At 35.4% G+C, this 20,221-nt stretch overlaps 1 protein-coding gene across 1 annotated transcript in view; it reads left to right on the forward strand.

The window, feature by feature from the left end:
* Positions 1–20,221, forward strand: part of SECISBP2L (SECIS binding protein 2 like) — a 61,831-nt gene that overhangs the window by 32,635 nt on the left and 8,975 nt on the right. Inside the window, exons 13-17 of the mRNA XM_041742598.1 lie at positions 124–256; positions 1,813–1,975; positions 11,930–12,150; positions 13,313–13,467; positions 16,800–17,019. Of these exons, the coding sequence (XP_041598532.1) occupies positions 124–256; positions 1,813–1,975; positions 11,930–12,150; positions 13,313–13,467; positions 16,800–17,019 (892 nt within the window). The remainder of the gene's footprint in view (positions 1–123; positions 257–1,812; positions 1,976–11,929; positions 12,151–13,312; positions 13,468–16,799; positions 17,020–20,221) is intronic.

Here is a 20,221-nt window from a genome sequence, read left to right on the forward strand (position 1 = left end):
TAGCCAACCAAGCTCCTCATGGCCATTTGTAAGTGAACTATATCTGTGTAATAGCAAACATTTTCATCATTCAATACGTACTTAAAGAGTGATCAGTAATTAAAGACCGGTAATGACTTTTAGGTTATTTTGAAAGAAAGAGAGGAAAAGAAGGGCCGTTTAACTGTGGACCACAACCTTTTGGGATCTGAGGAACCAATAGAAATGCACTTAGATTTTATTGATGATTTGCCACAGGAGACTGTTTCCCAGGAAGGTAAGATCACCCCTTTCTCCCTTATCATGGAATGGTCTAGAGTATTTTAATTGCTAAGCCATCACTAGTTATCCTAATTGCAGGATAGATTCCACATTTTGTCTAACTTCCTTTATTTTTGAGAGTGGTTTCTTTTGAAGATGCTTCTGTAGGGAGACATTTAAAAGGGTGGGGGGAGGTGTAATATAATAGGTCTGTGGCATTTTTGAGGCTTAAGTCCTGGATTTGTGCAAATACTAATAATTATGATCTCACCAGTGTGTCCCCTGTTTTTTTAATTTTGTCTTCTTTTGTATTTTGGACACTATTGGCTTTTTTCTTCATAAGACTGTTTTTATTGGATTGTTTTTGTTGATTTCCTTTCTTGCTTTCATGAATACATATACCACAGTGAGTAGAGAATTACAAAGCCTCTTGTTGTGCTGAACTCAGCTGGTCAGTAAGCTTTAGTCCCATATGGTAGCCAGCACACATGATTGTAGGTGAGAAAAGCAAAACTGCACATTGCTTCTGATATTTTTTACTGTTGTGAAAGAGAGATTTTAAGAGATACCAGACTAGATCCCTTTTCCTGCTAGTACATATGTATTCTTTCTGCAACATATTTAATTCTGATTTATACATATTAAGTGGCAGTGTTCCATTGTGCTTAGAAAAGAGTTTGCTTCTGAAGATTGTTCAGCTAGGACATATTGGTTATGATTCCCTTTTACTCTCAATTAAATATCCTTTTGTTTGTATTTAGGTTTATCCATTCATTCAAAAATGGATGAATTCAGCATTCATTCAGGTGTTTATTAGACACCTCTCATGTGTACTTTAGTAACTGGCTTTGGGCTAGGAAGGTCAGGAAATGTAATAAAGATAAATAGTGGATTGGTCCTGCTGCAAAAAGCTTTGGTAAGGAGATAAGATACATGTAACTTTGCTAATTAGTGGACTGGAATACAAATAAACTTGTTTCCTGAATTTAGCTATTTAGGAAAGAAGCAGCAAATGAAGGAAGCAGTCAGTTCAAGAGATGGTACCTAAATAATGAAGCTGCCTGAGCACAGAAGCAAAGATCAAATGAGAGAGAAACTGAGATGGTGTCTGAAGAAATTGGAGTGGTGTGGAGAGAATGAGTGAAGTAGAACTCATCATTACCAGCAAGAATGGGAATTTTTAGACAGTTAAGAAATAAGTGAAAAAATAGAGACGAAGGAGATGGGTATATTACCCATCTGATCTGGAAAGAGGTTCAGAAGTTATTACCTTTGTTCTTCAATTTAAATCCTCTAAGAATACATATCTAAGATCATTTGGCTTTCTCTCATCTCTTGTGTAGAGACTTATAGGCTGTGCTTGATTTTTATGTTTTAAAAGATAATAGGAAGACTTCATTTTTGTAGTATATAAGAAGTGTTTGTGTTATAAACAATGCCCAACTTGTTAGCTTCTGGAGAATTTGGAAGTTATACAAAAGACAGCTGTCATTCTAAGGAGTATTGATCAATATATAGCTTTTCAGCATTTGAAGTTTCTAAATTTTTTCCCCTCACCCCACATCTCCACAGATACTGGACTGAGCATGCCCAGTGATACTTCGCTTTCTCCAGCAAGTCAGAACTCTCCATACTGTATGACACCTGTGTCACAAGGCTCTCCGGCTAGTTCTGGGATAGGCAGTCCAATGGCATCTTCGACAATAACCAAAATCCACAGCAAAAGATTTAGAGAGTAAGTTTTAGTCTCATTATTGAGATTGAATAGTTTAATTACCTTGATTGTAGCTCTGAATACAGTATTATCGTTACTTGGTTGAGCATACAAAACTTCAAAGATTATTTAAGTTCTTTCAAATTTTTTAACAGTTGGTTTTATTTTACTTAAAGCATTTGACTTATGTCAGTTATCAGTGTTCATGTGAAAATGATTTGACAGTAAATATATTCTTTTTATATCAGATAGTGTTTATAAATAAACCTAGAAATTTGACCTCTTACATCTTACATACTCAGTGCCTTAATTCGAGGTTTTTCCTCCTCAAATGCTTTTGCTCTTTTGTTTATATTATTGGCCTTTCAGGAAAAAAAATGCTATTATTAAAAACAAGTTTCTAAGACTCTGTTACATGAAGTAAACCCACTATATAAAAACTGTTTTTAAGCAGATATTTCTAAGTTTTAAAATGCTTATCAAAAAATAAATAAATAAATAAATAAAATGCTTATCAGTGAATAGTTTTGTACTCTAACAGTTAATGCTATGAAGGATTTTAGGATTTTTAACATTTGTGCAGATGTTACATTTAAAAATGACATACTACCAAAAAAAAAAAAATAAAAATAAAAAAAAAAATAAAAATGACATACGAAAGAATCCCAGGGTGAAAGTAAAATCGGTATGAATCCAAACCATATTGGTTTGTTCTGTTCCTTTTTTTTGTTGTTCTTTTTTTTTTTAATTGAAGTGTAGTGGTACACATTATTATATTAGTTTTAGAGGTACTATATAGTGATTTGACATTCATACACATTATGAAATGATTACCACGATAAGTTTTAGTTACTATATGTCACCATACAGTTATTATAATATTTTTGACTTACTTATTTTATAACTGGAAGTTTGTACTTCTTAATCCCCTTCACCTGTTTTGCCTATTATCTCTACTCCCTTCCCATCTGGCAACCACCATTTTGTTTTCTGTGTTTATGAGTCTGTTTCTGTTTTGCTCATTTGTTTTGTTTTTTAGATTCCACAATATCATAGGATATTTATTTTTCTCTGATTTATTTCACTTAGCATAATACCCTCTGGGTCCATCCATGTTGTTGCATTTGACAAGATTTGATTCGTTTTTTATAGCTGAGTAATATGCCAGACATAGTATATAATATTCCATACAAAGCCATACCCCCATCTTCTTTATTCATTCATTTATTTATGGACATTTAGGTTGCTTCCCTATCTTGGTTTATTATAAAAAATGCTGCAGTGAACATAGTGGACCTGTATCTTTTTGGATCTATGTTTTTGTTTTCTTTAGATAAATACCAGGAAATGGAGTTGCTAGATTATATGGTAGTTCTGTTTTCAATTTTTTGAGGTACCTACGTACTGTTTTTTGTAGTGGCTACACCAGTTTACATTCCTGCCAGTAGTACATGAAGGTTCCCTTTTCTCCATGTCCTCGCCAGTACTTGCTTTCTATCATCTTGATTCTAGCAATCCTGACAGGTGTGAGGTGATATCTTTGATAGTGGTTTTGATTTATATTTCCCTGAAGATAAGTGATATTGAACATCTTTTCATGTGTCTGTCGGCCATCTGTAGGTCGTCTTTGGAATGTCTGTTCAGGTCCTCTGCCCATTTTCTAATCAGATTATTTGGGGCTCTTTTGGTGTTGAGTTATAGGAGTCCTTATATGTACTCTGGGTATTAACCTCTTTTTTTTGGATATTAACCTCTTAGCTAACATATCATCTGCAGGTATCTTCTCCCACTCAGTAGGTTGTCTTTTTCATTTATTGATGGTTTCCTTTGTTGTGTAAAAGCTTTTTAGTTTGATGAAGTTTCATCAAAAAAATTTTTTTTATTTTTACTTTTGTTGCCCTTGCCTGAGGATACAGATCCAAAAAATATATATATTGCTAAGACTGATGTCCAAGAATTTACTGATGAAGTTTTCCTGTAGGAGTTTCCTGGTTTCAGGTCTTATATTTAGGTCTTTAATCCATTTTTAAAAAAGATTTATTTATTTATTCATGAAAGACATAGAGAGGGAGGCAGAAACATAGGCAGAGGGAGAAGCAAGATCCTCACAGGGAGCCCCATGTGGGACTTGATCCCAGATCCCCAGATCACGACCTGAGCCAAAGGCAGGTGCCCAACTGCTGAGCCACCCAGGCCTCCTGGTCTTTAATCCATTTTGAGATTATTTTTGTATATGGTATAAGAAAGTGGTTCCAGTTTTATTCTTTTGTAAATAGCTGTCCAATTTTCACAGCACTGTTTATTGAAGAGATGGTCTTTTCCCTATTGTATATCCTTGTATTTTTTTGGTCATAGATTGACCGTGTAAGTGTGGATTTATTTCTGAGCTTTTTAGTCTGTTCTGTTAATCTTTCTGTTTCTGTGCTGGTAGCACCCTTTTTTGATTACTATAGCTTTGCAATATAGTTTTAAATCTGGGCATGTACCTCCAGGTTTGTTCTCTCTCAAGAGTGCTTTGGCTATTTGGTCTTTTGTGATTCCCTACAATTTTTAGGATTCCTTGTTCTAGTTTTGAGAAAAATGCTATTTTGATAGGGATTGCTTTAAATCTGTAAATTGCTTGCATAGTGTGGACATTGAACAATATTCTTCCATGAGCACACTATATCTTTCAATTTATATTATCTTTAGTTTCTTTCATCAGTGTCTTAATAGTTTTCAGTGTACAGTTTTTATACCTCCATGGTTAAATTTATTCCTAGGTATTTTATTCTTTTTGATGCAGTTGTAAATGGGATTGTTTTCATAATTTCTCTTTCTGCTAGTTTGTTATTATTGTATAGAGGTGCAAGAGATTTTTGTATATTACTTTTGTATCCTGTAGCTTTACTGAATTTATTTATTTATTTATTTATTTATTTATTTATTTATTTATTTTTGCTTTACTGAATTTATTTATTAGTTCTAGTTGTTTTCTGGTGTGGTCTTTAGTGTTTTCTATGGACAGTATCATTTCATCTGCAAATAGTGATAATATCACTTCTTTACCAACTTGGATGCCTTTTATTTCTTTTTCTTCTCTGATTGCTGTGGCTAAGATTTCTAGTACCATGTTGAATAAAACTGGCAAGACAGAGCATCTTTGTCTTATTCCTCATCTTAGAGGAAAAGCTTTCAGCTTTTCACTGTTGAGTATGGTATAACTGTGAGTTTGTTGTATATGGCCTTTATTATGCTGAAGTATGTTCCCTGTGTATTCACTGTTGAGAAGTTTTATAAATGGATGTTGAATTTTGTTAAATGTTTTTCTGCATCTGTTGAAAAGGTCATATGATTTTTATCCTTCATTTTGTTAATGTTGTATGATGATTGATTTGTAGATGTTGAATTATCTCTGCATCCCTGGAATAAGAATAAATGCCATTTGATCATGCTGTGATTCTTTTATTTTTTTAAATATTTTATTTATTTATTCATGAGAGAGAGAGAGAGAAAGAGGCAGAGACATAGGCAGAGGGAGAAACATGTGGGACTCGATCCCAGGATCCTGGGATCACGATCTGAGCCAGAGGCAGATGCTCAACCACTGAGCTACCCAGGTGCCCCTGTGATTCTTGTAATGTATTATTGAATTTGATTTGCTAATATTTTGTTGAAGATTTTTGCATCTATGTTCATGAGGAATATTGGCCTGTAACTTTCTTTTTTTGTGATGTTTTTGTCTAGTTTTAGTATATTAGAGTCTCATAGAATGAATTTGGAAGTGTTCCTTGCTCTTTTTTTTTTATTTTTTGGAATAGTTTGAGAAGAATAGGTATTAAATGTTTGATGGATTCATCTGTGAAGCTGTCTGGTCCTGGACTTTTGTTCTGATTTTTTTATTTTTTTAAATTCTATTTCATTACTAATAAATAGTGTTTAGATTTTCTATTTCTTAATGATTAGTTTGGGAAGATTGTGTACTTCTAGAATTTAACCATTTCTTCTCAGTTGCCCAATTTATTGATGTATAATTTTTCATAGTAGTCTTTTTTGGTTCTTTATATCTCTGTTGTCAGTTGTAACAACATCTATTTCTGGGTTTGTTTATTTGGGCCCCCCTTTCTTTTCTTGATGAGTCTGGCTAAAAGTTTATCGTTATTGTCCTTTTTTTAAAATTGAATATAGTTGACATACAATATTACTTTAGTTTCAGGTGTATAACATAATGATTTGACAAGTCTGTATGTTATGCTCACCATAAGTGTACCTACCATCTGTCATTATACAATGCTATTACAGTACCATTGACTTTATTTCCTATGTTGTACCTTTTATCCCCATGACTTATTCCATTACTGAAAGCAGGTATCTCCCCTCTTCTTCACCCATTGTGCCTTTCTTCCCACCCTTCTCAGTATTTATGGTTCTCTTCCTTTGTTTTTTTTAATTGTTCACTTGTTTTGTTTTTTAGATTTCACATATAAGTGAAATTATATGGTAGTTTTTCTCTGACCTACTTCACTTAGCATAATACAATCTAGGTCCGTACAAATATTACTTATTTTTTCAGAGTACTGGTTCTTGATTTCATTGGTCTTTTCTATTATTTCCTTTTCAGTCTCTATTTTATTTAGTTCCTCTCTGATCTTTATTATTTACTTCCTTCTGCTCACTTTGGGCTTGTTTGTTCTTTTTTTAGTTCTTTTATGTGGAAGATTAGAATTGTTTTTTGGAGATTTTTCTGGTTTCTTAGAGTAGGTCTGTATCACTATAAACTTCCTTCTTAGAGCTGTTTTTGTTCTGTCCCACAGATTTTGGGAGTTGTGTTTCCATTTTCATTTGTCTCAAGGTATTTTTTAATTTCCTCTTTGATTTCTTTGATCCATTGGTTGTTTATTTGCATGTCATTTGGCCTTCTCGTGTTTGTGGTTTTTTTCCAGCTTTTTCCCCTCTTCTACTTGATTTCTAGTTTCATCCCATTATAGTTGAAAAGATGCCTGATATGATTTCAGTCTCCTTAAAGTATTGAGACTTGTTTTGTGGCCTAACATATGATCCACCCTGGAGAAGGTTCCATGTGCACTTGAAAAGAATGTGTTTTCTGCTGTTTTGGATGGAGTGTTCTTTATATATGTATTATGTCTATCTATCTGGTCTAATTTAAGGCCACTGCTTCCTTACTGATGATTTTCTCTAAATGATCTATTGATATAGATGAGATGTTAAAGTTCTCTACTATTACTGTGTTACTATTAATTTCTACCTTTATGTCTATAAATATTTGCTTTATATATTTAGGTGCTCCTGTGTTGGTACATAGATATTTACAATTGTTATACCCTCTTATTAGATCGATCCCTTTATCAATATTTAATGTCCTTCTTTGTCTCTTGTATAGTCTTTGTTTTAAAGTCCATTTTGTCTAATGTAACTATTGCTATCCTAGCTTTCTTTTCATTTCTGTGTGCATGCTATCATTTTCCATTTCTTCACTTCTAGTCTGTATGTGTGTTAGATCTGAATTGAGTCTTTTTCTTTTTGAAAGAGAGAGTGAGAGAGAGCGTGAGCATGGGCAGCGGGGGTGTGGTTGGGAGAAGCTGAGGGAGAGGGAGAGGCTAGATCCATGCCTAACAGAGCCTGACACAGGTTCTCAGTCTCACAACTCTGAGATCATGACCTGAGCCAAAATCAAGAGTCAGATGCTTAACTAACTGAACCACTCAGGTGCTCCTGAATTAAGTCTTTTATAAGCATCATATAGATGGCTTTGCTTTTTTATCCATTCAACTACCCTGTGTCTTTGATTGTAGTATTTTTTTCATTTACATTTAAAGTAATTATTGGTAGGCATATACTTACTGCCATTTTTTGTTTTTTGTTTTGGTAGTTCTCTCTCTCTCTTTTTTTTTTTTCTTGATATTTTCCCTTGTGATTTGATGACTTTCTTTAGTGTTATGTTTGGATTCTTTTTTATTTCCTGTGTATTACAGGTTTTTGTTTTGTTTATCATGAAGTTCAAATATAATATGCTATGTATGTAAATTTATTTAAGTTGATGATTTCTTAAGTTCAAACACATTCTAAAAGCATTACATTTTTCCCCATTCTGCAGTGTTTTATGTTTTGACATCATACTTTACATATTTATCTTTGTATACTTTAACAAAATATTGTAGATATCATTGATTTTACAATTTTTGTTTTTAACCTTCATACTGACTTTATAAGTGATTGATCTACTACCTTTGCAATATGTTTGTTTTTACCAGTGAGATTTTTTTTTCTTTTATAATTTTCTTCTGGTTATGGCTTTTTCTCTTTCATTTAAAGAAGTCCCTTTAACATTTCTTTACAAGGTCAGTATAGTGTTGATTACCTCTTTTAACATTTGTCTTTAAGCTCTTCTTCTCTTCTTCAATTCTGAGTACTGATCTTGCCAAGTAAATTTCTTGGTTGTAGGTTTTTTCCTTTCAGCACTTTGGGTATATGGTGCCATTCTGTTTTGCTTGCAGTTTCTATTGAAAAATCAGCTGATGATTTTATGTATGTTTTCTTGTACATAATTCGTTGCTTTTCTCTTGCTGCTTCTAAACTTATCTCCTTTAATTTTTGACATCTTAGTTATTACATGTCTTAGTGTAGATCTCTTTGGGTTAGTCTTGTTTTTGGCTCTCTGTGCTTCCTGGACTTGGATATCTGTTTTCTTTCCTAGGTTAGGGAAGTTTTCTATGATTTCCTCAAATAAGCTTTCTATTCCTTTCTCTCTCTTTCACCTTAAAGGATTCCTATAATATAAATGTTAGTTTACTTAATGTTATCTCAGAGATCTCTAAAACTATCCTCATTTTTTAAAAATTGTTTTGTCTTCTTGCTGTTCAACTTGGATGATTCTCAATACCCTGTCTTTCAGATCACTGATCATTCTTCTGCATCATCTAATGTGCTTTTGATTCCTCTAATGTATTTTATCTTCTACTCTGATAAGTTCTTTTTAGATATTTTGTATCTGTTTGTTGAAGTTCTCACTGTGTTCATCCACTCTGCATGAGTTTAGTGAACATCTTCATGACCGTTATTTTGAACTCTTTATTAGGTAGTTTACTTATCTCTAGTTCATTTCGTTCTTTTCTAAGGTTTTGTCTTGTTCTTTGTTTGAAACATATTTCTCTATCTTCTCATTTTACCTGACTCTGTTTTTATGTATTAGGTAGATTAGCTATGTGTCAGAGTCTTGATGGAGTGACCTAATATAATATAGAAGGTATCCTGTGGGGCCTTGAAGCACAGTGTCCCCTGGTTCCCAGAACCAGGCACTTCAGGAGTATCCCCCTATGTGGACTGCATGTGTCCTTCTGTTATGGCTGGGCTGTGACTGCTGGGTTCACAGTGGTAGGTGGGTATGGCCTCAGTTGCAGCTGGCTGAAAGGCCCTGCTGAAATGGTTGAGGATGTTTTGGTGGTTGAGGGTATAACTGCTTTGGGAGGTGCCAGTCTGAGGCTGCCTACTGCACAGCAGGGCAGTAGCTTCTTTGCAGAGATGCCAGTCCCAGGCAAGGTCACTTGTTGAGTGTGGTGGCATGGGAGTTGTTTTAGAGGGGGGTCTTGAACCTGCCTGGGCTGCCCACCAACTCTGGTGGACTGGGAGCTGTATTGGAGGGTAGGAGGCATGGGATCTGGCTGAGGCTACCTGCCAGGTGCAGTGGTGTGGGAGCCACTTTGAGGGGGGTGCCTACTGGGGCCAGAATTCTTAGGTAGGATGGGTCTGTGGGGTAATGCTGAGGGAGAGCAAGCAGTGTTAGCAAGGTAGAAGAAGAGTGTCAGAAATGGCTCCCACCAATGCTTCTATTCCAGGAAAAAGTTCCCATAGATCCTTGCCCCTCCTGCACATGCCCTAAAATTAGTCAGCAAATCTTCATATGTGACCCAGGTGCTTTTCTAAATGCTGCCCCTCTGCTAGGTCTCACAGCCAGTGAGTTTGTGCCTGTGCCTTCTAAGACTCTACTATTCTCCATTTCTTTTAGACCTCTAGGTCTCCTAGAGTCAAGCCCCATTGATTTACAAAACCAGAGATTATGAGGCCTCATCTTCCTGATGCCCAGGGATGCTTGATATAGGGCTTGAATCTTTGCTCCTTAGGAAGAATGGCCTCTGCATTTGCGATATCCCTCCTTTTTGGGAGTCACTTGAGCAGGGGATGTGGGTTCTGTCTGGAACTGCCTCTCCTACTTGTCTGGTGTGGCTTTTTCTATCTTGAGTTGTAGAAGAGATGTTTTTGCTATTTGTCAGGTCATTCTCAGTGAGTTGTTCTGTATGATGTAATTTTGGTGTGTCTGTGGGATGAGATGACCTTGGGATCTTCCTCTTCTGCCATCTTAATCCTTCTATCCTGTTCCTCTTCTTTGTACTATTGTTTTTGAGCTAATACTTTTTGTCTGGATTTGGGAAGTTAATTAAATGTCAAATAACAGATGTGGAACAAAGGAAACACTTGGGGAAGTAAAATGTTACATGTCTATGAAATAATTTGGAAGAAAGAATAAAGAAAACTGCATTTTTGATGTTCTATTTTTTAAGTGCATTCTTTAATTTTGCACCTTTGATAGTTAATTTTTCCTCAGTCTGAATCTTCTCAAGTAGTGTTATACTTATTATTTAAACACTACTTAATTTTTTGTTTGGTTTTGTTTTGTTTTTAATTCATGAGAAACACAGAGACATAGGCAGAGGGAGAAGCAGGCTCCCTGTGGGGACCCTGATGCAGGACTGGATCCCAGGACCCCAGGATCACAACCTGAGCCAGAGGCAGACACTCAACCACTGAGCCACCGAGGCATCTCATTAAACACTACTTATCTTTCACATAAAGAAAAAAATTTCCAAAACATTTTTTTTCCTACTAAAAGAGGGTCGGCCTAGATTTTTCTATTACATAATTCAGAAGTGGAAATTTACTTGCCTGATTAGCCTTAGATTAGAAATTACACCAATTCTGCCTATTAAGTACCTTTTTATAATAGAGGTTAAGGATGAGAACTTGAAAAATAAAATAAATAGGGAGTAAATAAACTTGATGACTTCCTTATCCCTGAAATTAAGTGCTATAGTGGCCTCACTCACTGCCTCTCTGTTTCTCGCATTATAACCATACATGATTTCATAAAGAGGCTCATTCAGTTCCTTTGTTTGCTATAAGGGCATGTGACTTTTACCTCAAAGCTTCTTTGATTTTGGCTTCAATTTAATTACTGAGTTCATCCTCCAAAGCCATAGACTTTCAGTTAGAGGAGCTGTTGAGGCCATCTTACCTAACTCCTTATTTTTATGGTCAAGGAAGCCAATTCCCAGAGATTGTGAGTGTGGAGGATGACTTGGTTGATATTGAGGGCATTCAGTTAGCTTCTAGGAAATTAAATTTCTTTCTGAGTAGAAGCATCATTGATATTTACTGGAGTGAAATAACTTTATATCTTCTTACCGGAAACATTAGGTCATCTCTTTTTATTAAATAACAGGCTAACATCTGATATATATCCTTAATAATTTAGTAATTGGAAGTTTGGATAGTACTTCTCTGAGGGTAATACAACCTTCCCATAAAAGCCAATCTGTCATAATTCAGAAAAACTCTTCTCTTTTTCTTTTTTTTTTTTTTTAAGATTTTATTTATTTATTCATGAGAGATACAGAGAGAGAGAGAGAGAGAGAGGCAGAGACACAGGCAGAGGGAGAAGCAGGCTCCATGCAGGGAGCCTGATGTGGGACTCCATCCCGGGACTCCAGGATCATGCCCTGGGCCAGACAGACGCTCAACCACTGAGCCACCCAGGCGTCCCCTCTTCTCTTTTTCTAATTTGCTGAAGGATATAAGAGATTTTAAAGAGTTGATTTTTCAGTGAAAACTCTTATATTGGATATTTTTTTTTTCCTAACATAACTTTATAATTACAGAAATGTAAATTAGGATGAACTTACCTGTCTTTGGTTTCCTGTACAGGTATTGTAATCAGGTTCTTTGTAAGGAGATTGATGAATGTGTGACTCTTCTTCTTCAAGAGCTTGTCAGTTTTCAGGAACGCATCTACCAAAAAGATCCTGTAAGAGCAAAAGCGAGGAGACGTCTGGTTATGGGCCTAAGGGAGGTTACTAAACATATGAAGTTAAATAAGATCAAGTGTGTTATAATTTCTCCAAACTGTGAAAAAATCCAGTCAAAAGGTATGCACATTTTACTTCTGAAGTGTTTTAATATTTATTTAGTATAATTATAGGATATATGATGAATTTTAAAGTGAAGGCCATATGTCTGTCTTTGCAGAGTTTAGGTATAAAGCATAATGTCATTGAACATGAGGAAAGAAAGTGAAATCTTTTCGTTACCCTAAATTAAGTAATAAAATTGAGACTGGACTATAAAGAAATCCTAATCTATGAACACTAGTGAAGGATTTAAATTGGGCCAACCAAGTGTCCTCTCTGTTGTAATCAGAGTGAGGACTTGTGAGAGTACATTCCTTTATTTCTGCAAATATATTTCTCCTTAAAAAATGTTTATATTACCTTCCTTTGATGGCCCTTTTCTCTTAAATAGAATTAGAGAAAAGTTCTCTGCTCCTCCTTATGGTGATTTGTTTCAGAAATGAGCATTTTTATGCAGAGGCTCTTGTGTAAACCTGCACACAGTATTTTTTACTGTGTCATGCACCCTGATTTGTCTCTTTTTATGAGCCACACTGAGTAAATGGAGTAGACAGATGGAGAGGTAGCAGTAGTAGGCATATTCCCCATAGGGGAGAAATACCAATAAAAAGAATAATATGTATCTGTCTTATTGCCACTTGAGCTGAGAGTAAAGACCGCCACTATTAAAATTTTTAATTTCTTTTTGAATAAATGTATTGAAATTTGGTTCCCACTGATCCCTGTGAAGAGACAAAAACTGGCATTGAAGAATTTTTTTAAAGATTTATTTATTTATTTATTTATTTATTTATTCATTCATTCATTCATTCATGAGAGACACAGAAGCAGAGACATAGGCAGAGAGAGGGAGAAGCAGGCTCCCTGCAGGGAGCCCGCTGTGAGACTCAGTCCTAGGACTCTGGATCACAACCTGAGCCAAAGGCAGATGCTCAACCACTGAGCAACTCAGGTGCCCCTAGCATTGGAGAATTTTAAAATCTATTGGGAAGAAAGGAAATATGTGCATACATCTATATGTCATTAAATTGCAGTAGGAAAATAGATACAATAGCGGTAGTATCACAAGCATTCATAGAATCCTTTGCTGCTGTGATTTATGCTTTAGCTGTTGGGTGCTAAAATACCTCCATTTAGGAAATAAGTAAATTAAGACCTCAGCATGTGTTGACTTTCTCAGGTGGCCTGGATGAGGCTCTTTATAATGTTATAGCCATGGCACGGGAACAAGAAATTCCTTTTGTGTTTGCCCTTGGAAGAAAAGCTCTAGGACGCTGTGTGAACAAGCTGGTTCCTGTTAGCGTAGTGGGAATCTTCAACTACTTTGGTGCTGAGGTAAGACTTAAGAGGATACACTCCCTCATTCTCTCTTTTCCCCTCCCCCCCATACATTTTCTATTGACACATGCCAGCATTATGTTTAAGCATTTGAAGAAGTGAGAGGACTCTCCCAAGAATGAGTGGAAAATTCTTGAGTATTACATTTCCTTTTTTTATTGTTAAAAGCATTTACACAAGTTGATCCTACAGCATTTTGGCTGTAAAGATTTTAGCTCCTGTTTTTCCCATAGCGCTTTTTTCTTCTGGGTTCAGTTTTGTAATATATGATAATGTATTTAACTGCTGGGTAAAGATATTCGATATCATATGATCTAAAATAATTTTCTTCAATATATAGATTAGCTGTATTTTGTGCTACTTGGAGTCAAGAGAGAAGAGGATGCTTTATTTAGAGAGGATTTTTTATGAAAGTGAAATTCCTAACCAATTGTCAGAATACTTCTGCACTCATGATACCTGTATCTTCCTCTTCTAGTCTGCTAATACAAAGCTTTGCTCATAGGAGCTGATAATAAGTAATAATAATAATAATAATAATAATAGGCTGGTATTAATAATTAGAATAAGTTATTTATCTCCAGTAATGCTTATTAACTGATAACATTTTAAGACTCTTACGAAGTTGATTCTGAAGTATTTTATAACACCATTCATGGACCATTTTCCCTCTTCCCAGCCATACTGTTCTTATATATTTAAGTGTGTGTCCTTTCATATCTAGTCACCATGTTTACATACCACCATTTCCCTATCCATTCAGTTTCTCTCCCACTACCCATGAAATTATCTACCCACCTACTCTACGAGTATGTACTATTTCTGCTCCCACGATAGCCTATGCTTTTCTCTGTCATAGATGTCATACTGCCTTGCTGTAGTTTGTGTGTTTCTTTTCCTTTAACTATGAATTCCTTAAGGGCAGGGCTCTTGTCTTTGTGACCCTGACACCTTTCACATTAATTGACTCTCAGCAGGTAATAAATGTTTAATAAATTTTGTGGTATATGTATACTTGCTTGCTATGTTAAACTGCATATGAGAATTTGGGTGATAAGTTTCCCACCTCTGTAGGAAAAAAGGGTCATATATAAAGACACCTAATAAAAATGTACTCTCTTTTTGTTCACTGTTTATGGAATAGGATGAGATTGAGGTCAGGAAAAGTGGACATGTTTGTTTTTAATTGTATTGACTTCTCACTGAATTTTATATACTAGGGTATTTGTATGGTTTTTTAAAAATGCTTGCCAGTTTTGTTTGTACGTTGTTTTCCTATTCTTCTACTATTTTGAGATAGGGAAGTTATTTTTTAAACCAAAATATACTCTTAAAATGGGGGTAAAGGAAATAGTGGTATATTATATTATCAAGTGTACCCATTTGCAATAATGTGGTAGTACACCTAAGTTATTTTTACCATCTGCTAAAACTAACCTTTGAATTAAACTAAACTTCCCTTACCCTGACATTCAAGGTTTATATTCCCTGATAGCTTTTCTCTTAAATTTTCTTTTTTTCTCTTCTTTCTTATTTTATTCCCAATTATTTCTGTGTTTTATTTATATTCTAAAATGAATGTTAGTATCACACATCCATATGCCTATTTTTTTGTGGTTGTTGTTGGCTTCAGTTAAATGCATAGATTGTTAAACATTGCAAACAAATATTTAGGAAGTCTGTTACATGTAACACATAAACTGTTTTTACCAGAATCTGTTATTTTCTTCTTTTTAAAAATAAGTAAATCCTGAGTATATTTTGATATGACCAGTAGTTACCACTCTTCAAAATCAATGCAGTTGGCAATAGCATTCATTGTACCTACTACTTGAAACAATTTAAACTGAAGCTGGGTAAGGCATGCTACTTACATTTTTCCTTTTTAAGTTTAATTTTCAGAGACATATTATTCCATAGCAAAAAATGATACTTTTTGCCATTCTTTCATCCAGTTACAGTTTATACTTAAATGACAGTGACTTGGTAGGAGGAGGAAAATTGTACTGTACTTTTCCTCCCACTGTCTGAAAGCATAATTTAATATATAATATTAACATTTTCTTAGAAATGTTCAGGTCATGTTTACCATCTGATAATATTTATTGTGTGGGTATGTTGTATTGTGATACTAAATCAAGACATTAAACAGGAGTAGAAGGTTGTTTAATTATGATGTAAAAATTACAAAAAAGTTATTCAATTGGATTTTCTAGTGCTTGTGGAAACTTCAGTTTTCTTTGGAGTTTTTTAGATGTCATAATTGTTGAAGTTCAACTTCAGTGCTATATGAATTTTGCCATTTTATTAATATGTATATGGTCCATCATCCACAATTTTGCTAGAATTATTAATTCCATTCATGTTCATTCTTGTTTCACTGATGGAGGAACTTCTGATTATTTAGCTCCACATTCTACTTTAGGCTCTTTATTATATTTTTATGATTTGCATTTGTCCAAATATCTTTGTCTTGTCTTTCTTGTAAGTGTCATATTTTCCATCATCAAGGTCTTAGCTAGCCACACCATCACTGACTTCTTTTGATCTTCTTCAAGCTCTTCCAATAAGCACACATTCAGGGAACTTTTTTTTTTTTTTTTACAACAGGGAACTTTTAATTCTTGTGTGGGGACTGCCATCTTCTAGATCTTTTGACATCACATTGCATACATTCATTCCCTTATATTCTAATCCATATAAGATTGTTCACTGCTCCCCAGGCAAGCCTTGTACTTCCTTAAGTCTGTACCTATATTTATTGTTTTGCATGCTTGGCTAAGAATGCAGTATCTCCACCCCTCAAAATTGTATAGGCCTATTTTTCAAGGCCTATTATCAGAGGTAATAACTACTTTGTAAATTCTTCAGTGATCCTCAGCAGTTAGATTTGAGGTTTCTTCCAAAAGCCAAAACGTTTTGTACATCTAAAGGTATTTAAGATATGGTACCTTGGATCATTGGTGTCTCCTATCTTTCAGCCACATGGAAGTTCTCTTAAGAGCAGAATGGTATTCCAGTGGTCTTGGTACTCGCTGTAGTGCCTGATACTAAAGGGTGCAGTTGTTAAATTGATAAGCTTTGCAAGAACTTTTAGTATATCACAGTTAGTGACTAGTATTGAATCAAGAAATTTCCTCAGACTTGTGAGAATTACATAAACAATATCTGTAAGTTGCAGAATATGTTATAAAGTTCTGCAGTGTGCATACCATTTGGATTTTCTGCTGATTGAAAGTGTGTGTGATCCTCAGACAGAAGAGATTTATTGTTAATTATAGGAATAAAAAGTATAACAAAATAATGAACTAATCAAAATCTCTTTTTAGAGCCTGTTTAATAAGTTAGTGGAGCTCACTGAGGAAGCCAGAAAAGCATATAAGGATATGGTTGCAGCAATGGAGCAAGAGCAGGCTGAGGAAGCCTTGAAGAACGTGAAAAAGGTGCCACACCACATGGGACATTCTCGGAACCCCTCTGCGGCAAGTGCCATTTCTTTCTGCAGTGTCATTTCTGAACCCATCTCTGAAGTAAATGAAAAGGAATATGGTAAGTTGTTATATATCATTTCATATGATTTAAATGTTGAAATCATTTAAGTGATTAAAATCTTTTTGAAAATGATTTTTCATGCCACTTTTTGCTTTTATCTCATTGATTCACATTTTGGTTGGAGTTTTGGTTTGAAAAATTGCATTAAACATGTTCTTGATGGGATCCCTGCATGGCTCAGCGGTTTAGCTCCTGCCTTTGGCCCAGGGCATGATCCTGGAACCCCGGGATCGAGTCCCGCGTTGGGCTCCCAGCATGGAGGCTGCCTCTCCCTCTGCCTGTGTCTCTGCCTCTCTTTCTCTCTGTATCTATCATAAATAAATAAAATCTTAAAAAAAAAAAGAAAGAAAGAAAGAAAAAAGAACATGTTCTTGAAAAATTAGGAGACTATTTGGGGCTGAGACTTGCTATGAGACTCTGTGTAATTTAGTCACATTTCCAAAGTCCCCAAGGGAATTTAAAAAGCAAGATGTACCATGTGACCTATAACTAAGTAGATTCTAGTAAGTTTCATTTTAATACTTTATACTGAATTGTTGAAGTTTTAATTTACTGAGTAAACAAAAGACCTGAAAATTATTGAATGTAAGCTTATAAAATCTAGGCATATGACCTTTAAGTTAAATTTGATGGTAATCAAGAAGAAACAGACTAAAAACCCAGAATTTGTATGTGTTAAAGAACAAAAATTCACCTGAGTAAATTTGTAGATCTAATTGGGTTTCTTAGATGATTTATGCTTTGGGCAGCATCCCATCTAGCGAGTAGGGGAGAGCTCTGAAGAATTGCACAAAATGGAAGGTTTGTATTGAGAAGAGGGTATGGTAATGAAATTCTTAGCAAAAGAAAAGAAAGGACTGTTCCTGGCTAGGTCACCTTCCTTTAGGGGGACAGATTAATGGGGTCTTATTAGTGGATTGTCTTATCCTCCTGTTGGGGGTAGAAAGGACCCTTGTAACAGGTTACCTCATTGGTGCTGACCAGACAGTCTTCAGATTTATATATCTGGGGGAGATTGAAACTGCAGATCAGATCCTAAGCTCTGGTTTGAACGTGACTTGGCCTCAGTGATGCCTTTCTGAGCCTGTGGTTTTCTTTTTAACATGTGTAATGTTTAAAATAACATTACTTACTGCACTCCACATCTTAGGAGTTTCCTTGCCTTGTTTCTTTCTTTTTTTTTTTTTTTTAAGATTTACTCATTTATTTATGATAGACATAGAGAGAGAGGCAGAGACACAGGAGGAGGGAGAAGCAGGCTCCATGCCGGAAGCCCGATGCGGGACTCGATCCCGGGACTCCAGGATCGCGCCCTGGGCCAAAGGCAGGCACTAAACCGCTGAGCCACCCAGGGATCCCCCCCCCCTTTCTTTTTTTAAAGATTTACTCATTTATTTATGATAGAGAGAGAGAGAGAGGCCTTGTTTCTACAACACTTTGAACTCCTTAAGTTCTCCACTTTTCATGATCTAATTTCTGGTTCATTTCCCCAGTTTTTTCTTTTTAAAAATAGGATAGCTACCTCCTTCAACTTAGCTCCTGGTTCTTCCTTCTTTTCTTTTCTTTTTAAAATCTATCTGGGAGTTTATCAAATAGTGTTGCCACCTAAAATTTACATGTAAAAAAAAAAATGAGTCATCATGTTTTCCTTTTTTTCTCCCACTTCCTTTCCTGGTCTCCCTGTCTCTGATTGTAGTTAACCTTTGGAATGCTTCTGACAAAGCTCTAGGTCAGAGACAATGAACAAGTTATTATGGGACTTTAGGAAACTGCAGATCAAGGAGAACTGTTACTGGCTTAGAGGCAGACATGTTTTTTTGGCTGCAGTGGCACTAGTTGAAAATAAGATAAAGTGCCAACTTTGTAAATGAGATCAGTTCTCTCTATATATTGATATGCAGATCTCAAAAGCAAACTTAAAGGTAATTCATAAAGCTTGGGTTTGAGCAAATGCCCATGATCTTCATTTGGGCACATGAAAAGTTATGAAAAGAACCTTTCAAAGACTTAGGAGATGTTTTCAAAAAGTACCAAATTTAAAGTGTTCCAAGTGTTCAAAGATTGAAGCTTTGGCTTGTTCACACTCTGCGTGGGGGACTGAGAAATAGTTGATTAATTTTTAGGCCTCAGATTTCTCTTTAGTGAAATGAGGAGAGGTTCATTTAGGTCATCTATAAGGTTCTACTCAAAGCTAAAATTCTATGAGCTGTTAAACAATAAAATTCAACCAAGTGTATTTGAAGATCTAGTTAGTTTTATTAAGGGATTCATGAATTGGGCAGCCACTGTCTAGCAAGTAGAGAGGCACTGTAAAGAATTGCAGAAGGTTTTTATAGGGGTGGCAGGGCAAGAAAGTGATTAGGAAAAGAAAAAGATTATTTCAAAAGGAGACTGTTTTGCTAGGGGAAGAAGCAAGGGGTCTTATGCAGATTACCTCATCTTTCTTTGGAGAATGGAAAGGACCCAGGTGACAGACTCATGGTGCTGATGGAAAGAAACATTTCCTGAATGACTAGTTAAGGCCACATTTCTAGAGGACGTTGAAACTGCAATTGGATTGGGAATTATTAAGCTCCGGATTGGGAATTATTAAGCTCCAGTTTGAGAACTCAGTCTAAGTAACACCATTTTGGGCCTAGGCCTATGGTTGTTTTGTTTTGTTTTGTTTTTAAATCTGGCAGAGCTAATGGTTAAATCCTAAGGAGGGATTTAGATGGAATCCTAAAGATTCTGAACCTGATGAACTGATTTGTGAGGACACCAACAAACTGAGTGGAAGGAATCACAAATAACATTGAGAAGAAAGCATGAAGTTACTCTATCTGTATTGGAAGCATTCAGCAACAAAAATAAAACCACTATTGTGGCCTAAGAAATCAGGATATTTAATTATTTTATGATATCCTCAAAGTCCATAGCTCTTTCTTTCTGTTCTTCCATTTGCAGTCTGTGGGTTTTTATTCTTGTGCTTATCATCTCATGTTCATAAGTAGCTGCTGCTGTGGTTCTGGGCATTAGTAGTCGAAAGTAGGAGGTTCAGATGGTGAGTTCCTTTTATCACCACAGGAGACAATTTTCAGAAGACTTCTCCTTTTGTTTGATTTGGCCAGAACTGATCTTGTGACTACTTTTAGCTGCAAGGGAGATGGGCTAGGGAATATTTGGCAAAGGAGGAATGGGATAACCATGGTAGTCTTAA

This window comes from Vulpes lagopus, chromosome 2, assembly GCF_018345385.1.
Source record: "Vulpes lagopus strain Blue_001 chromosome 2, ASM1834538v1, whole genome shotgun sequence".
NCBI lineage: Eukaryota > Metazoa > Chordata > Mammalia > Carnivora > Canidae > Vulpes > Vulpes lagopus.